The sequence below is a fragment of the Pimephales promelas genome, chromosome 22, assembly GCF_988280905.1.
Source record: "Pimephales promelas chromosome 22, fPimPro1.hap1.1, whole genome shotgun sequence".
Lineage (NCBI taxonomy): Eukaryota > Metazoa > Chordata > Actinopteri > Cypriniformes > Leuciscidae > Pimephales > Pimephales promelas.
The window spans coordinates 15323931-15338539 of NC_142790.1; the positions used below are offsets into that span (position 1 = coordinate 15323931).

At 38.2% G+C, this 14609-nt stretch overlaps 1 protein-coding gene across 2 annotated transcripts in view; it reads left to right on the forward strand.

The window, feature by feature from the left end:
* Nucleotides 1-14609, forward strand: part of stau2 (staufen double-stranded RNA binding protein 2) — a 174880-nt gene that overhangs the window by 82329 nt on the left and 77942 nt on the right. For both annotated transcript variants that reach the window (XM_089125989.1, XM_089125988.1), the window contains exons 7-9: nucleotides 592-699; nucleotides 11080-11292; nucleotides 12429-12566. In XM_089125989.1, the coding sequence (XP_088982115.1) occupies nucleotides 592-699; nucleotides 11080-11292; nucleotides 12429-12566 (459 nt within the window). The remainder of the gene's footprint in view (nucleotides 1-591; nucleotides 700-11079; nucleotides 11293-12428; nucleotides 12567-14609) is intronic.

Here is a 14609-nt window from a genome sequence, read left to right on the forward strand (position 1 = left end):
AGCCAGCCAACAGAAAAACAGTAAACCTAAATGCATAATTTATTTGTGCTAGCAAATCAATAAAACATTGTTGAATAAGAATAGTTCAGACACCACTATTACTACAACAATGGGGGGAATTGTGTTGGTCTAACGTGTTTTTCTGTCAAATCCAAGTAATATACTATTATCCGTGACCCAAAAAGTCCTATCCAACTTTCTAACTCGGAAGTATGTTGTTTTCTGTGAATGTGTGAGACTTATTTAGTCTCAGATATATTAGTCTCTATAGTTACATTACTAAGAAGAATAATGGTGTGCTGTAAACTGTAAAACTATTTGCATTACAAATCAACGTGTTAATGATTACAATAGGTTATCAATAATACTAAATTACACTAATAAATGTTTAATACATTTTTACAATTATGATAACAAATACCAGAACTGTTTTTGTTCTGCTAAAATAACTGTAAGTGGATAATAAAGGAAGCCTTGCAAATTCAAGTTACAAATGCCTGCAACTGCTTTTATGTTAAATGAATGTGGATATCCTGGATAAAATGTAACCACAGTCATGTAGTTGGTCTGTTTTGTGTTTTACCCTTTCAGTGTTCAGAGGAGAAGAAAGAAACAGAGGAAAACAGCGATGCAAGTAAATCCGAGATCAGTCTGGTCTATGAGATCGCCCTGAAGAGGAACCTGCCTGTTAGTTTTGAGGTAAACTAAGCTAATTTAATTGTATTGAGGATATAAAGAAATGTAACACTCATCAGGAAATTTCAGCAATAATTTTCATAGCAAGGTTATTCCCAGCTCTAATGACCCTATTCAGCCCATTCACCTTTTTCTTAGTCTTTGTACTCTAAAACAGTTGTACGCTTGCAGTACCCCTTTTCTCAGCCAGACAGCTGAATATAACCTAAGTGTCATATGTTATTTCTAGTTCTTTGGAATCAAAGCCAATTAAGCTGAAAGTAATTCCAAAAGATAGTGAGTTTCCTGACCTCTAAGAAAACATCCTTATTGCAATTTAACCTGACTTGAAACATTCTTCGTATGCAGCAACTTCAAACGTATTAGCATTCCTGGCATTAAAGGGTTAGTTCACCCAAAAATTACATTTCTGTTACCGTCATGTCGTTCCAATTATGTATTTTTGGTGAAATCCGAGAGCTTTCTAACCCCCCCTGCAGTGTTATTGCCATTTTCAATGGCCAGAAAGGTAGTGAGGACACGTTAAAATCCACGTGACCAGTCTTCAGGGCCCTTTATGCCCAATGGCGTGTGGGGCAGCAACAAAGGTTTGCCATTTCTGCATGTCTGGATGGTACCCCAGGTGTGGTCCAGGGACTTCTGCTTCCACTGTTTGACGCCAGGTGTTCTTGGGTCTTCCTCTCTTTCGTTTACCCTCTGGTGTCCAGAAGAGGGCAATCCAGGCTATTGTTCCCTCTGTATGACGTGTCCAATCCATCTCCTTCGCCTCCTCATGATGATGGTGTCCTTATTTTTTAGCTTGCACTGGGCAAATAGTTGTTGGTTAGAGATGGTTTTGGGCCAAAAGATTTGCAGAATTCTCCAGAAGTTCTTCGTGTGGAAGGCTGACAATTTAGGAAGGTTGTTCTTTGTCATTCTCTAACTTTCCTTCCTGCACAATTAGGTTGGAAAGGACGCAGCTCTGGTACTGCCTCATTTTATTGTGGGTGCTATATTGTGTGGACCTCTACACATTGTTTAACATACTCAAGGGGTTTCTGGTTTTGCTGAGCCTGTTCTTGATGTCACTGCTGCTCCGTCGTGTTGTATGCTGCTGCCCAGGCAAATATACTCTTAAGTTGTGGTTCTACATGGACTGGTGAGGGGTTGGGGGTGTTCATTGTCATCACCTTTGTTTTCTTCTTGCTGATCTTCAAGCCTACTTGCTGCGCATGGATGCTAAGATTATGTGCTAAGTTTTCTCCTGCATGTGCTGGTTGGGTATGTAAAAGCAGCGCCAAGTCAAGATCTTCAAGTTCAACTTCTCTTTATTTATATGGCACATTTAAAATGGCCACTAGGCTGACCAAAGTGCTTACCAGAATAGCCATACACTCTCAGAAAAAAAGGTACAAAAGCTGTCACTGGGGTTGTACCTTTTCAAAAGGTAAACTTTTGTCCATTTTAGGTGATAATATGTGCATTTTAGGTGCTAATTTGTACATTTCAGGTGCTAATATGTACATTTTATATGCTAATAAGTACATTTTAGGTGTTAATATGTACATTTAAGGTGCTAATATGTACATTTTAAGTGTTAATATGTACATTTTAGGTGCTAGAAAATATATTTAGCTACTAATATGTTCATTTTAGGTGTTAATATGGACATTTTAGGTGTTAATATGGACATTTTAGGTGCTAATATGTACATTTCAGGTGCTAATATGTACCACTAAGGTACCAATATGCAGTCTTTGGGTACAAAAGTGTACCTTTTGAAAAGGTACAGCCCCAGTGACAGCTTTTGTACCTTTTTTTTTGGAGAGTGTATAAAGAAAAATAACACTTGCATAACAACACATAAAACACAAATAAGAGCAGCAAAGCTAAGGGCAACCTTAAAACAGGTGTAACAAAACATGTGCAACACTGAAAGATGTTCCAGTGTTGAGAAGAGAGTCCATCTGATGCCTCTTGGTTGGTATTTGGTTGTCTGTTGCATCGCCCAGTCAATGGTCATGTTGAAGAGCATTGCTGACATTACTTTAAAACTGTTGCTGCTTCCTAGTTTGCATGTGTAGTTAATGTGGAAACACTTGATAAGAAGAATGATCTGTTGTGGAATCCCATATCCATGGAGTATACGCCAAACGACTGTCCCTGTGGATGCTTTCAAAAACCTTCTCAAAGTTGATATAACGTCTCTGCCACTCTGTGCTCTGTCCAATGATGTTGTGCAGAAAGCTCTAAGATTTCATCATTGAATGAAGGTCTTAAGGGTTTGGAATGACATGAAGGTGTGTAATTAATAACATAAATTTCATTTTTGGGTGAACTAGCACACAGGAGACTCAATTCACAATGAATTCAAGTTGATTCTTGTTAACATGTTTCTAAGCTAACTGCTATACTCTTACAAGCATAAAAATACACTGTACTCACAAATATTGGCTAAAGGTATTTTAATAAATAGAAATTTGTTTCTTTACTTTTTATTACGAAATCCACCATCTTGGATTAAGTTTTTCCGCACCGATCTCATCATTATGGTATTGCTCACTGCATGATGCAAGCAATGCTACCTTAGACATCTAAAAGAAGGTACCTTGAAACTTTTGGAGCAGGCTTTGTGTTGGGGGAATGCCTATAATGGCTTAAAATACTGTCTAGAAAGTCGTCTCAATGGGTTTTGGACTTTTCCCCCCCTGCCTTCAAGTGTTTATTCCAATTTAATCATATTCATCCATCAGAATATACTTGGATATCCGTTCAATCGATAAATTGAAAATTACTAGCTTCAAGTGAAGAGGATAAAGTGGGAATGTGATTATGTTAAACGACTATTCTTGGTCAAGCTCTGTCAGCAACAGTTAAATCCAGTAATTGCAATTGCTTTATCCTCTCGAGGGAAGGAGGTCGATTTGGACAACATTTTCCAAATCAGCATTTCATTATAGAGCTGCATCAATGACACTTCAACTCAACACATACCTCTACGTTTAACACTGGAAGAAGTCTGAGGAGCTCTATAGCCTCAATACTACTGCATCCATGTTTCTCTTAAATGATTTTCCATGGATGTCTCCAACTTCATAATCTGCAATCATCTGCTTGGCTTTGGTTAACTAGAATCTTCCTGACGTATATTCTCCAAGAATTGCTTGTACTTGCATGCAATTTGTTTCGTCTGGGGACTTCAATCTAACTGAATTTGGACACTGTAGCTATTTTCTTTTTCTTTCTTTAAAGTTTTGACTAAGTCATCTGTGAGAGCCTGGACTGGTTTCAACCTTGTTAGATCATTTCAGGAATTTTCTTCCTCGCTATTTGTAGGAATGGAAATGTTTTTGACCCTGATTCAATTAGCATACAAACACGGAATATTACAGTGTTACTGTGCGAGAAAGAAATCATGAAGTCAGTCATTTGTTGCTCAAAGATGTGAGACACATCTACATGAAAGCTTTTAAATAACCTAAAAAAATAAAATCCGTTCATCGTTTTCTTACCCTATTGTTGTTCTAAAACGGTGTGACTTTCTTTCAGAGGAACATCATAGAAGATATTTTTGTCCTTTCCTTCCTTCTTGCTTCCTTCCTTCTTCCTTCCTTCCTTGTTTCTTTCCTTGCTTCTTTCCTTCCTTGCTTGCTTCCTTGCTTCCTTCCTTCTTTCCTTTCTTATCCTATTGTTGTTCTAAAACTGTGTGACTTTCTTTCTGAGGAACATCATAGAAGATATTTTTGTCCTTCCTTCCTTCCTTCCCTCCCTCCGTCCTTCCTTCCCTTCCTTCCTTCCTTCCTTCCTTCCTTCCTTCCTTCCTTCCTTCCCTTCCTTCCCTCCTTCCCTTCCTTCCTTCATTCCTTCCTTCCCTCCTTCCTTCCCTCCTCCCTTCCTTCCTTCCTTCCCTCCTTCCCTTCCTTCCTTCATTCCTTCCCTCCTTCCCTCCTCCCTTCCTTCCTTCCTTCCTTCCTTCCCTCCTTCCCTTCCTTCCTCCATTCCTTCCCTCCTTCCTTCCTTCCTTCCTTCCCTCCTTCCTTCCCTCCCTCCCTCCTTCCTTCCTTCCTTCCTTCCCTCCTTCTCTTCCTTCCTTCATTTCTTCCCTCCTTCCTTCCTTCCCTCCCTCCCTCCTTCCCTCCCTCCCTCCTTCCTTCCTTCCTTCCTTCCTTCCTTCCTTCCTTCCTTCCCTCCTTCCCTTCCTTCCTTCATTCCTTCCTTCACTCCTTCCCTCCTTCCTTCCTTCCCTCCCTCATTCCTTCCTTCCCTCCCTCCCTCCCTCCTTCCTTGCTTCCTTCCTTCCTTCCCTCCTTCCTTTCCTTCATTCCTTCCTTCCTTCCTTCCCTCCTTCCCTTCCTTCCTTCCTTCATTCCTTCCTTCCTTCCCTTTCTTCCTTCCCTCCCTCCTTCCCTCCTTCCTTCCTTCCTTCCTTCCTACTGTAAAATTGCTATTATTTATGGATGTCTTAATTATTCTTTTTCAAATGTTAAACCATCAATATACATTTTGGTAGACCATTTAATGCAAACTGAGCCACCAAAAACACTGGATCACAAGCTGTTCATGTGTAAATTAACACAGTGCCGCGCTTCACTCTGAAATGTGCAGCGCATATACTTATTTAATTAAGTAACACCATTTGCAATTTGATAATTGCACTGATAATATGCCATTTGATAATATGCCATTGTGTGATATGCCATCACACAATGGCATATATTATTTCTGAGTAATTGTGCAGTCCTAACAGAAATGGAAGAAAGAAATCATACAGGTTTGAAAGAGGCTTAGGTCAACCAGAACAGTACCTCATCAGTCCTCTTATGAAGTTAAGGACCACTCTGTCATCTACACACCTTCACCTTCTTGTCGGTGTCAAGCGATATCAAACAGATGCCAACTTCAAAAGGCAAATGCATTAATCACGGTTTCTGTCATGGACGACGCCTTACAGAGGTACAAGAGTGGAAACCCGTGCCAAGAACCACCCATCGAGTACATAAGTATTTTCCCTCAGGGAATACACATCAACAATCCACACAAAAGAGCTTTTCTTCATTATATCAGTCCTTGTCATTGTCCCACCCAGGCCTGGGATCCTGCCTTTACACAAGGCTGAGGACACGACGATCTCACTAATACCGTATCTCCCTTGGCATCCATGGAGGGGATGAAGAATGATCAACCTCATGTTACAGCGATTCCTTCCTACAACTTGATCTCCGTTGCCAGCCATGCGAGACTGGAGCGCAGACAGAGGAACCGGCCACCATCAGACACAAGAATCAAACACTTGCTGAAACCCCATCTCTGCCTGAGGATGCCATATCATCTGTTTTAGACAACACAACATCGTCTGCCGCCATGAAGAGAGTCGGGCTCCAGTGCCAAGACCTCCTCACAGTCCTCGTTCACCCGATGAGGCTTATTCACCGGATGGAACTGCCGCCCACCTACCTTAGTGTTTCATAGCTGCTTTGGAAACTGTGTCAGGAGGCCAACTTGAGAGTTACAAGGCCTGTTTTGACTTCTTGGTGTTGTTAGTTACCTCCGCTTGTGCTCACTAACAACTGATTTTTGTTAAACCCATCGGATAAAACAAAAATTTTAATTGTCGTCATTTACTCACACTCATTCCAAACCTGCATGACTTTCTCTCTGTGGAAACAAGATATTTTGAAGAACTGTTTTTGTCCATAATGGAAGTCAACAGGGTCCCCATTGGCTTTCATTGTACAAACAAAAAAGCACAGAGACGTATTTCAAAATATATATTTTTGTGTCACACAGAAAGAAAGAAAAGGTTTGGAAAGATGTGAGAATGAGTAGATGATGACGGAAATTTCATTTTTGCTTGAACTCTCCCTTTTATGTGACATTCTTGCCTATCTTTTTCACCCGGAGATTGTGCTTTTGATTGTGTAATTTGTGTTAAATAGTTTAAAAATAATGTAAGTTTCAGGATCTTCCGTTGTTTGACACAATAGGTTGTTACATCACATTGACATTACATAAATAGCTTTATGCCTTATTTATGAGTTATTTCAGAAATTTTTCATCAAGGAGAATATCATTTTTTAATCTCTTTTTCTCATTTTAATTTATTTTTTTGTCCAATTTCTATGTATAATCAGAGTCTGTGAGTATAGTTTTGATCTACGTAACTTAGTGCCGTCCTAGATAAATCTCCACTCTCAACCCATGGACTAGACCATTTGGGAGTTCCCTCAATGACGGACTTGCAGCTTTTAGCCCTTTTCCTTCCTCCCCACACCTCATCCTCGCAAGAGAGCTTAAAACGATATCATGATATTTCCAAGAGGAAGTATAGCAGAATTTCGTCATTTCGTTATAGAGTGATGCTCACCCAGAGGAATTCTCAATACTTATGTAACATCTACGTGTCATGATCAAATGCATTCCACATCAAGGCCTAGTAAATATTGGGTTATGCCGCTCTGTCAAGTGTGCGGGAAATGCACAGTGCTCTCTTGTGTTTCTCAGCTCCTGGCCATCTTCAGATGAAAGCCCAGATTGTTGAGGACTAGAAGCATACAGATGAAGATTAATGATGTTTGCCTATGCTTCCAATCATTCATAGTAACTGTCTTCAGCTTTAAAGATCCCAGAAATTACATTTCTTTCATCATTTACTCACCCTCATGTTGTTTGAAACCCGTATGATTTTCTTTCCTCACTAAAGATGACAGTGAATGGGAACTGAGTCGGTAGAGATCAAAAAGCACCACAAAAGTAGCACCAACACAGCCCATATTTATAGTTTTTCTTCATTCACTTAGTTTTTCCATTTTATGCCATTACATACCACACACAATTATGCTAAAATGACCATGTCTTAGTGTTGTCATAAGAGCAGTCTTATAGGACTTGCATAACGTCTGTACAACACGAATGTCTTCGTTAGGCGTCCAACATTCAGGTCGAAATGCTGTTCAAATTTCAAATGCCTTAAATTTCCCTTGGGATAAATAAGTGCTTCATTTGATTGCACACCTTCCTAAAGTTTCTGTATGTGTGCATACTACTGCTTTAATATACTTTAGAATTTATGCAGATAATATTGTTAAGTATATGATAACCTTATTCAATTTCTCTATTTGTCCTACCTGTTAGAAGGTTAGGAAGGCCACGGGTAGATAGGAAATGTATTATAAAGGGTTTATGTGAAGATTGTTTTAAGTTCACTTAAATTAAAAGTTTTAATTTTTTTAAAGCTAAATAAAAGTCTATCAATAATGTATAAAAAATATGTTATTACAACAAATATTAACCAGTTAACCAAATATTAACCTGTTAACCAAATATTAACCAGTTAACCAAATATTAACCAGTTAACCAAATATTAACCTGGTTAAAATGTACTGTCTTTAAGTTGTTTCTACATTAATTTGGAGATTAACTGTGAAATTATTACAATATAAATATATATATATAACAGTATACAATCAAAAACTCCAATGTTTTTAATCGCTATTGTGACAGCACTATAAGTAAGCAATAAGGTACGAGAGGCTGTGCTGTATCGTCAATAAGTAACGGCTGAAGGGCGTTGTTAGGCACGACGTGAAACAAGTGCACGATACAGCACTTGCCTCGAGTACCTTTATTGCTTTTATAAAACAGTTGCCACACAATATTAAAGTAAAAAACTATGTATTATTGCAACTTTCTTGAAGTAAAATCACTAAAAGCCTTCCTTCCGCTAAAAAAAATAGTCCCTGAGCGTGAACAGCAACAACGTTCCAATGTGTAAAATGCATGAAAGCTCAAATAAAAACAACATTGAACCGCAGTGTTGCGCAACGATCAATAGAACCGTCATAGCCGTGTTTTATCGTGAATAAAGCACAGCTCTTGACCAATCAGAATCAAGGATTCGAACTAACCGTTTTATAAACCGTTTTATATATATATATATATATATATAACGATCACGAAAACATTACTCTCAAAATTAATGTCAATAATTTTTTTATTAAAATAAATAAAAAAATAGATATAAACAAAAAATATATATATTATATTTATTTATTTTCATTTATTTTTTATTCATTTTGGCTCTGATTTTTAGAAATTTTCCAGTAAAATTTCTCTGTTCATATCATCATATGGCTTCATTTATGAGTGATATGTACCTACTTTGCGGTACTTTTTTCACCCATTTTCAAGCCGCGGAACATTCATGAAACATTCATAAATATACGAGTAATTATGAGAGTGATTTGCGCGTAAAGAGACCTTCCCGAAAACTCTTCTCCTGATTCACAAATACTTCGTAAACGTCAGATGTGATTGTGAAATGTGTGTGTGTGTGTTAATGAATTCCAATTAGTCGTAAATCGGATGCGCGTGCACGTTCATTCTCAATTATACCATAAATCCCGCCCATTATATCCGACTGACATCTATACGCATATAATATCATGAATGCGAATGAAAAAGAAAGATTTCTCAGATGCAGAAATTGAAGTTTTATTATCAGAAGTTCGTTCAAAACGCCACATTTTATTTTCAAGCGTACATAGTGGCGTATCAGGTCCTAAAAAAAGGAAGCTTGGCAGCATATTACAGATGCAGTTAATGGAGTTTCATCTGTTAATCGAACAGTCCCAGAAGTGAGAAGAAAATGGTTCGACATTAAGCTTGACGGCAAAAAAGGAAGTAGTTCACTTCGAAAAAATCGTATTCAAACTGGAGAAGGACCGCCATCGATCACCAGATCTGCTATTACTGGCTTTCATAATAAAAGTAAAAAGAAAAACCGTATGTAATTACTATATAAAATAATTTTTCAAAATGCTGTTTAAATATGTACCCGATTGGTGAACTAAAATGGAGCCTTATTAATGAGCAAAACTTTCGGATGTTAAGCGCACCATTTACGCGTGGCTGGGAGCAGGTGTAGATTTCTTGCGTACCAACTAACATTTGGAAAATACGAACATTTTAATGAATCCGAAAATTTACGCCAGAACCACTTTACACACGATTTACACACAAAATTTGTTCTGCTCGTGTTTCATGAATCAGACCCAATGTACAAAATTGATGGTGAATAATAATGACAATGTCCACGGATGAACAATTTTTTTGATGAGCTATCCCTTTAAGGCATTGTGCGTGGTTTGAAATGGCACGGGCATCCAAGCGTCATGAAGCTTATTGAAGTTTGCCACTGTATTTGAATAGGCTCTCAGCTGAGCCTGTTTCACTGCAGTGTCACATGTTTGTATGGATGCCAAAATGGTCATGTGTGTGAAGAGAGGATGTGAGGAGGGAGTCTCTGGAGACGGATAACTTTCAGTTCTGACTGAGCACATAGAGGCCCACCCTCAGCTGTGTGAAACTCAATCCCCCCAGTGTTGCTCTTAAAGAGCTCAGAGCAGCTCACCTGTTCTGTTGACCATCTTGATGATGTCACAGGAAGTAAATACGATTACATGTGCATTACATTAAATTTGGGTTTCTCACGGCATGCATTCGTGAGAAATGAATAGTTGCAGAACAGAGTTTGAACATTCAGCGCAAAATTAGAAAACGCAGAAGTGCAGTTTGATTGATTGGAAATAAAATCAACTCTGATCTGCCATAAAACAATTGCAAAAATTATAGTATATATTATTATTTTTGAATTGGTGGTTTAAATTTGAGTCATTTTGTTAAGTGCTTTTGTCATTTGTATTTGTCTTGTTTTTTATATTTCTATATTTAGGATTAACTTAGTTTTATTTGAGGTTTAGTCATTTTTGTCCTAATTATTTTATTCAGTTTTCAATTTTAGTTTTTCTTCTATTGAAATGAATGAATTAATTAATCTGTGTTTCATTTAATGAAAATGATAGTAATAGTTGTAGTTAATAATTACAAAACTAATATTTTTAAGTAAAAATATGTAGTTATAATATTAAATATATATAACAAAACATTTCAAAACATATAATATAACATTTTTGTAATGAAAAAAAGGAAATCAGCTAGATTCTTGTTCACAAGCCTAAAATGTCATTAAGTCTGCATTAATGTGTGTACTTCTGATTTGTTTTCTTCCATATGCATATTCATTCATATTCATATATTCATACTTTGTGTGTGTGTGTGTGTGATTAAGAACCAGGTGCAGTCTCTTAAGTTCCAGTGGTCTCTCTCCCTATATGAGTTATTGATACGGGTGTTAAAGCGGACAGCTCCAATGTAGTGAGTCTAATTAGCAGTATTCCCCTTTGCTGAAAAAAAGAAAAGGAAAAGAAAGTCCAGAAAGAAAAGAGCGTGCAGGAGACATGGCCTAAGGGGCAGAGAGAACGAGAGCATGACTGGAATAACCGCTGTTCCCACTTCTGCATGCATGTGTGTTCTCTTGTGTAACGTGTTCTTTTACGTGGCCCTCAGGTGCTGAAGGAGAGTGGACCCCCACACATGAAGAGTTTCCTCACACGCGTGACGGTGGGGGAGTTCTCGGCCGAGGGTGAGGGGAATAGTAAGAAACTCTCCAAAAAGAGAGCAGCTCTCTCCATCTTACAGGAACTGAAGACACTGCCAGTCCTTCCTGTGGTAGAGAAACCCAAAGTGCATTACAAGAAGCGGCCCAAGACCATATTAAAGGTGGGTAGATTTAAGAGCAGAACTAATTCCTGAGTGGTCGTTGTAACTGGAATATTACATTGACTTGTATGAATTTATTATGGGATGTGTACCGTCGTTCAAATTAAACACCAACAACAACCCTGTCAATGAATAAAGCACAAACTCTGTTATCAATATTAAATTGTTTTTTTGGAGATTTGTGTTGTAATATTGTGAAATATTATTACAATATTTATGCCTGTGATGACCAAGTTGGATTTTCAGCAGCCATTACTCCAATCTTCAGTGTCACATGATCCTTCAATTTTAATATGATGATTTGGTGCTTAAGAGACATTTCTAATGTTTTAAAAACAGTTGTTTTTTTCTGATTTTTATTTTTTTATTAATATAAAGTTCTAAACAACAGGATTTATTTGATATAGAAATCTTTTTTAACATTATAAATGTCTTAACAGTCACTTTTGATCAAGTTAATGCATTTTTGCTGAATAAATATATTAAATGTATTAATTGTTGTACATTTAAAAAAAACTGCTTTTCAAGTATATAATTTGATCCTTGGTTCAAGTTTTCAAGTTAGGCCTGATGATCAACCAACACTCGGAACCTGAAGGAATAATAGTTCACTCAAATATGATAAACAATGTTTGTTCTTTTATATAATTAAAATAAATGAACATTGAGTCAACTCATAAAGTCATAAAAATGGTCCACATGATATTCTGAAAATTCTGAAACCATTTGTTAGTTTTTTTTTTTTTGTGACTAACAGTGAAATTAACATCATATTCATTGAATTTTTTTTAATGGAAATGGAAGTTGAACCCGTTTTTGAACAACTTGAGGAAGAGTTAATTATGACAGAATCATTCTTTTTGGGTGAACGATTCTTTGTTCATTCAGGCTGTTCTCTTTTGAAATTCTAGACATTTTTGGAGCCTTTTAATTCATACAGATGTTCATTGCCTCACTCATTCGCTCGCTCACTCAGTCAGTCACTCATTCACACACGCTCATTCACCCTTTTGTCATTCCCCTGACAGGGTTACTGACGTGAACATTAACCAGCCATCCATCTGTCCCTTGGCTGCTTTATCTGTGTCTCTCATCCTCATTCTCATTTTCTTTTTCATTCTCAATTTCTCTCTCAGACAGGACCAGAATACGGACAGGGCATGAACCCTATTAGCAGACTGGCTCAGATTCAACAGGCCAAAAAGGAGAAGGAGCCCGAATATATGCTGCTTTCAGAGAGAGGAATGCCCCGCCGTAGAGAATTCATCATGCAGGTACATTTAATAAGAGAGGGATTCAGGAGATATTAAGTAAAAGAAAAACTTGGCCCCTTTGGGGGGGTTGTGAAGGACAGAGGAGTCCTGCACAAACACTGATAACCTCCCACTGTGCAATCTGTCTTAATCAGAAAGACTGTCACCTCCTCTGGCTCTGATTACCACTGACCTTCAGCTCTGTCAAAGTCAGGCAGGGACTCTTTTTACACACACACACACACACACACACAGTTGTTCATTTACTCTTGGAAATATTATCTTACTGCAGTTGGTAATGGATAATAAGTCTTGATTTAGATCATTTAGGTAATGGCAATAACTAGCCCCTGTGTACTGTATGTTCAAGCACATTTCAAAGCTTAAAGGAATATTTCACTTCAAAGTGAAAATTCTGTCCTAATTTATTCACCCTTAAGTTGTTTCAAATCTGTATGAATATGAAGATATTTTGAAGAATGTCGGTAACCAGACAGTTGATGTTCCCCATTGACTTCCAAAAAATACTATGGTTGTCAATGGGGAACATCAACTGTCTGGTTACCGACATTCTTCAAAATATCTTCTTCTGTGTTCAGCAGAAGAACGAAATGCATGCAGGTTTGAAACAACTTGAGGGTTAGTAAATGATGACAGAATTTTCATTTTGAAGTGCTTTGTGCAAAAGCTTCTGCCCTGTTCAACAAATATGTGCATTTATGCTTTTGACCTCGTGCATGAAGGTATATGCAAATCCCAGGCAGGCATAATAATTGACAGTTGGCTTGTATTTAATCTTTTTCTGATTGCTCACTGCATCACACATGCACTTAGCCTCTGGTTTATTACATGCCATTAAAACAACAATAACTGTACTGCTCGCTGCCCAGTGAAAAAAAATTACTTTACCTCATACAGTAAAAATGAAGCCCCCTGTAGCCATAACGGCAGTGTTTAGTCCCTGGGAATAAAGACACACCAATTCTAGCAGAACTGGCTTAAAATCGCCTCAGATTTCCACATATGTTTTGAAATGCCTCCAGCTTGGATATGCTTAAATTTGGACTCTTAAATCATGAAAGATTTTTAACCCTGGGCTCAAGATCAGGGGCGTGGTAGTGGGGGGAAAAGTGGACCTGACTACCCAGGGCCCCGTCTAGGGAGAGGGCCCTTTGAAATCCCACCAATTTTTAAAAAAAATTTTTTTAACCTAATTAGAATTAATTGGGCCCTCCAATTGATGTCATTAATAATAATTTAAAAAAAAATATTGACCAAAATGAACTCAGTGCCAGACACTCTGGACCCCCTTCCAAATGGTTTAGTCCGCAACGCGTCGACCGCCCATAGACGCAGCGGGCGGCAAACAAGTAATAACGCAGTGAGTCTAGAGCCTGTAACGGGAGCCTGATCTGATCATGCTGTGCAAAAAGCCCAAATCGGGCTTTAAAAAAAAGAAAGAGAGGAAAGAAAAAGATGGGAGGCAGAATGCGGGGAAGCAGCTGATGACTGCTTTCTTCCCAAAAGGTGAACTGAGTTTGCTATATGCACCTAACGTTACATCCAATTAAAGTTAACGTAGTCAACTCCAGACAGCTGCTGCTAATGCAGGGTTCCAGACTCCGACCAAATTGGTCTCATATGCGACCATTTTTTTGAGAATTTGATTGTGCGAGTTAAAATTGTATGTGATGTGGTCGCGTCGCATATATACGAGTGGACGCTCGCACAAAAGAACACCGACCGTTGTATCAGCTGCTGCAGACTGCAGTCCGTAACTTATGTTCAAAACGAACGAGTAGGCTACATCATGAATCCATTTTCCAAACCGTATTTTTGACTTATCCTGAATCACTACGCCTGTTATAAGTGTTTATATTCGGACTATTTTTTTATCCCGGATTCCCGGGGTTGACTCGGATGCGAAGTTGCCCAGTGACTGCGTGACTCGCCATAGACATTAATGGAGAGAAGTAGCTCCGGCAACAGTGTTCTTCCGCAAGACACATAGACGTCACGCGCGCATTGCACACTGATGGTGGAACACGCCAATTATGAATTCAT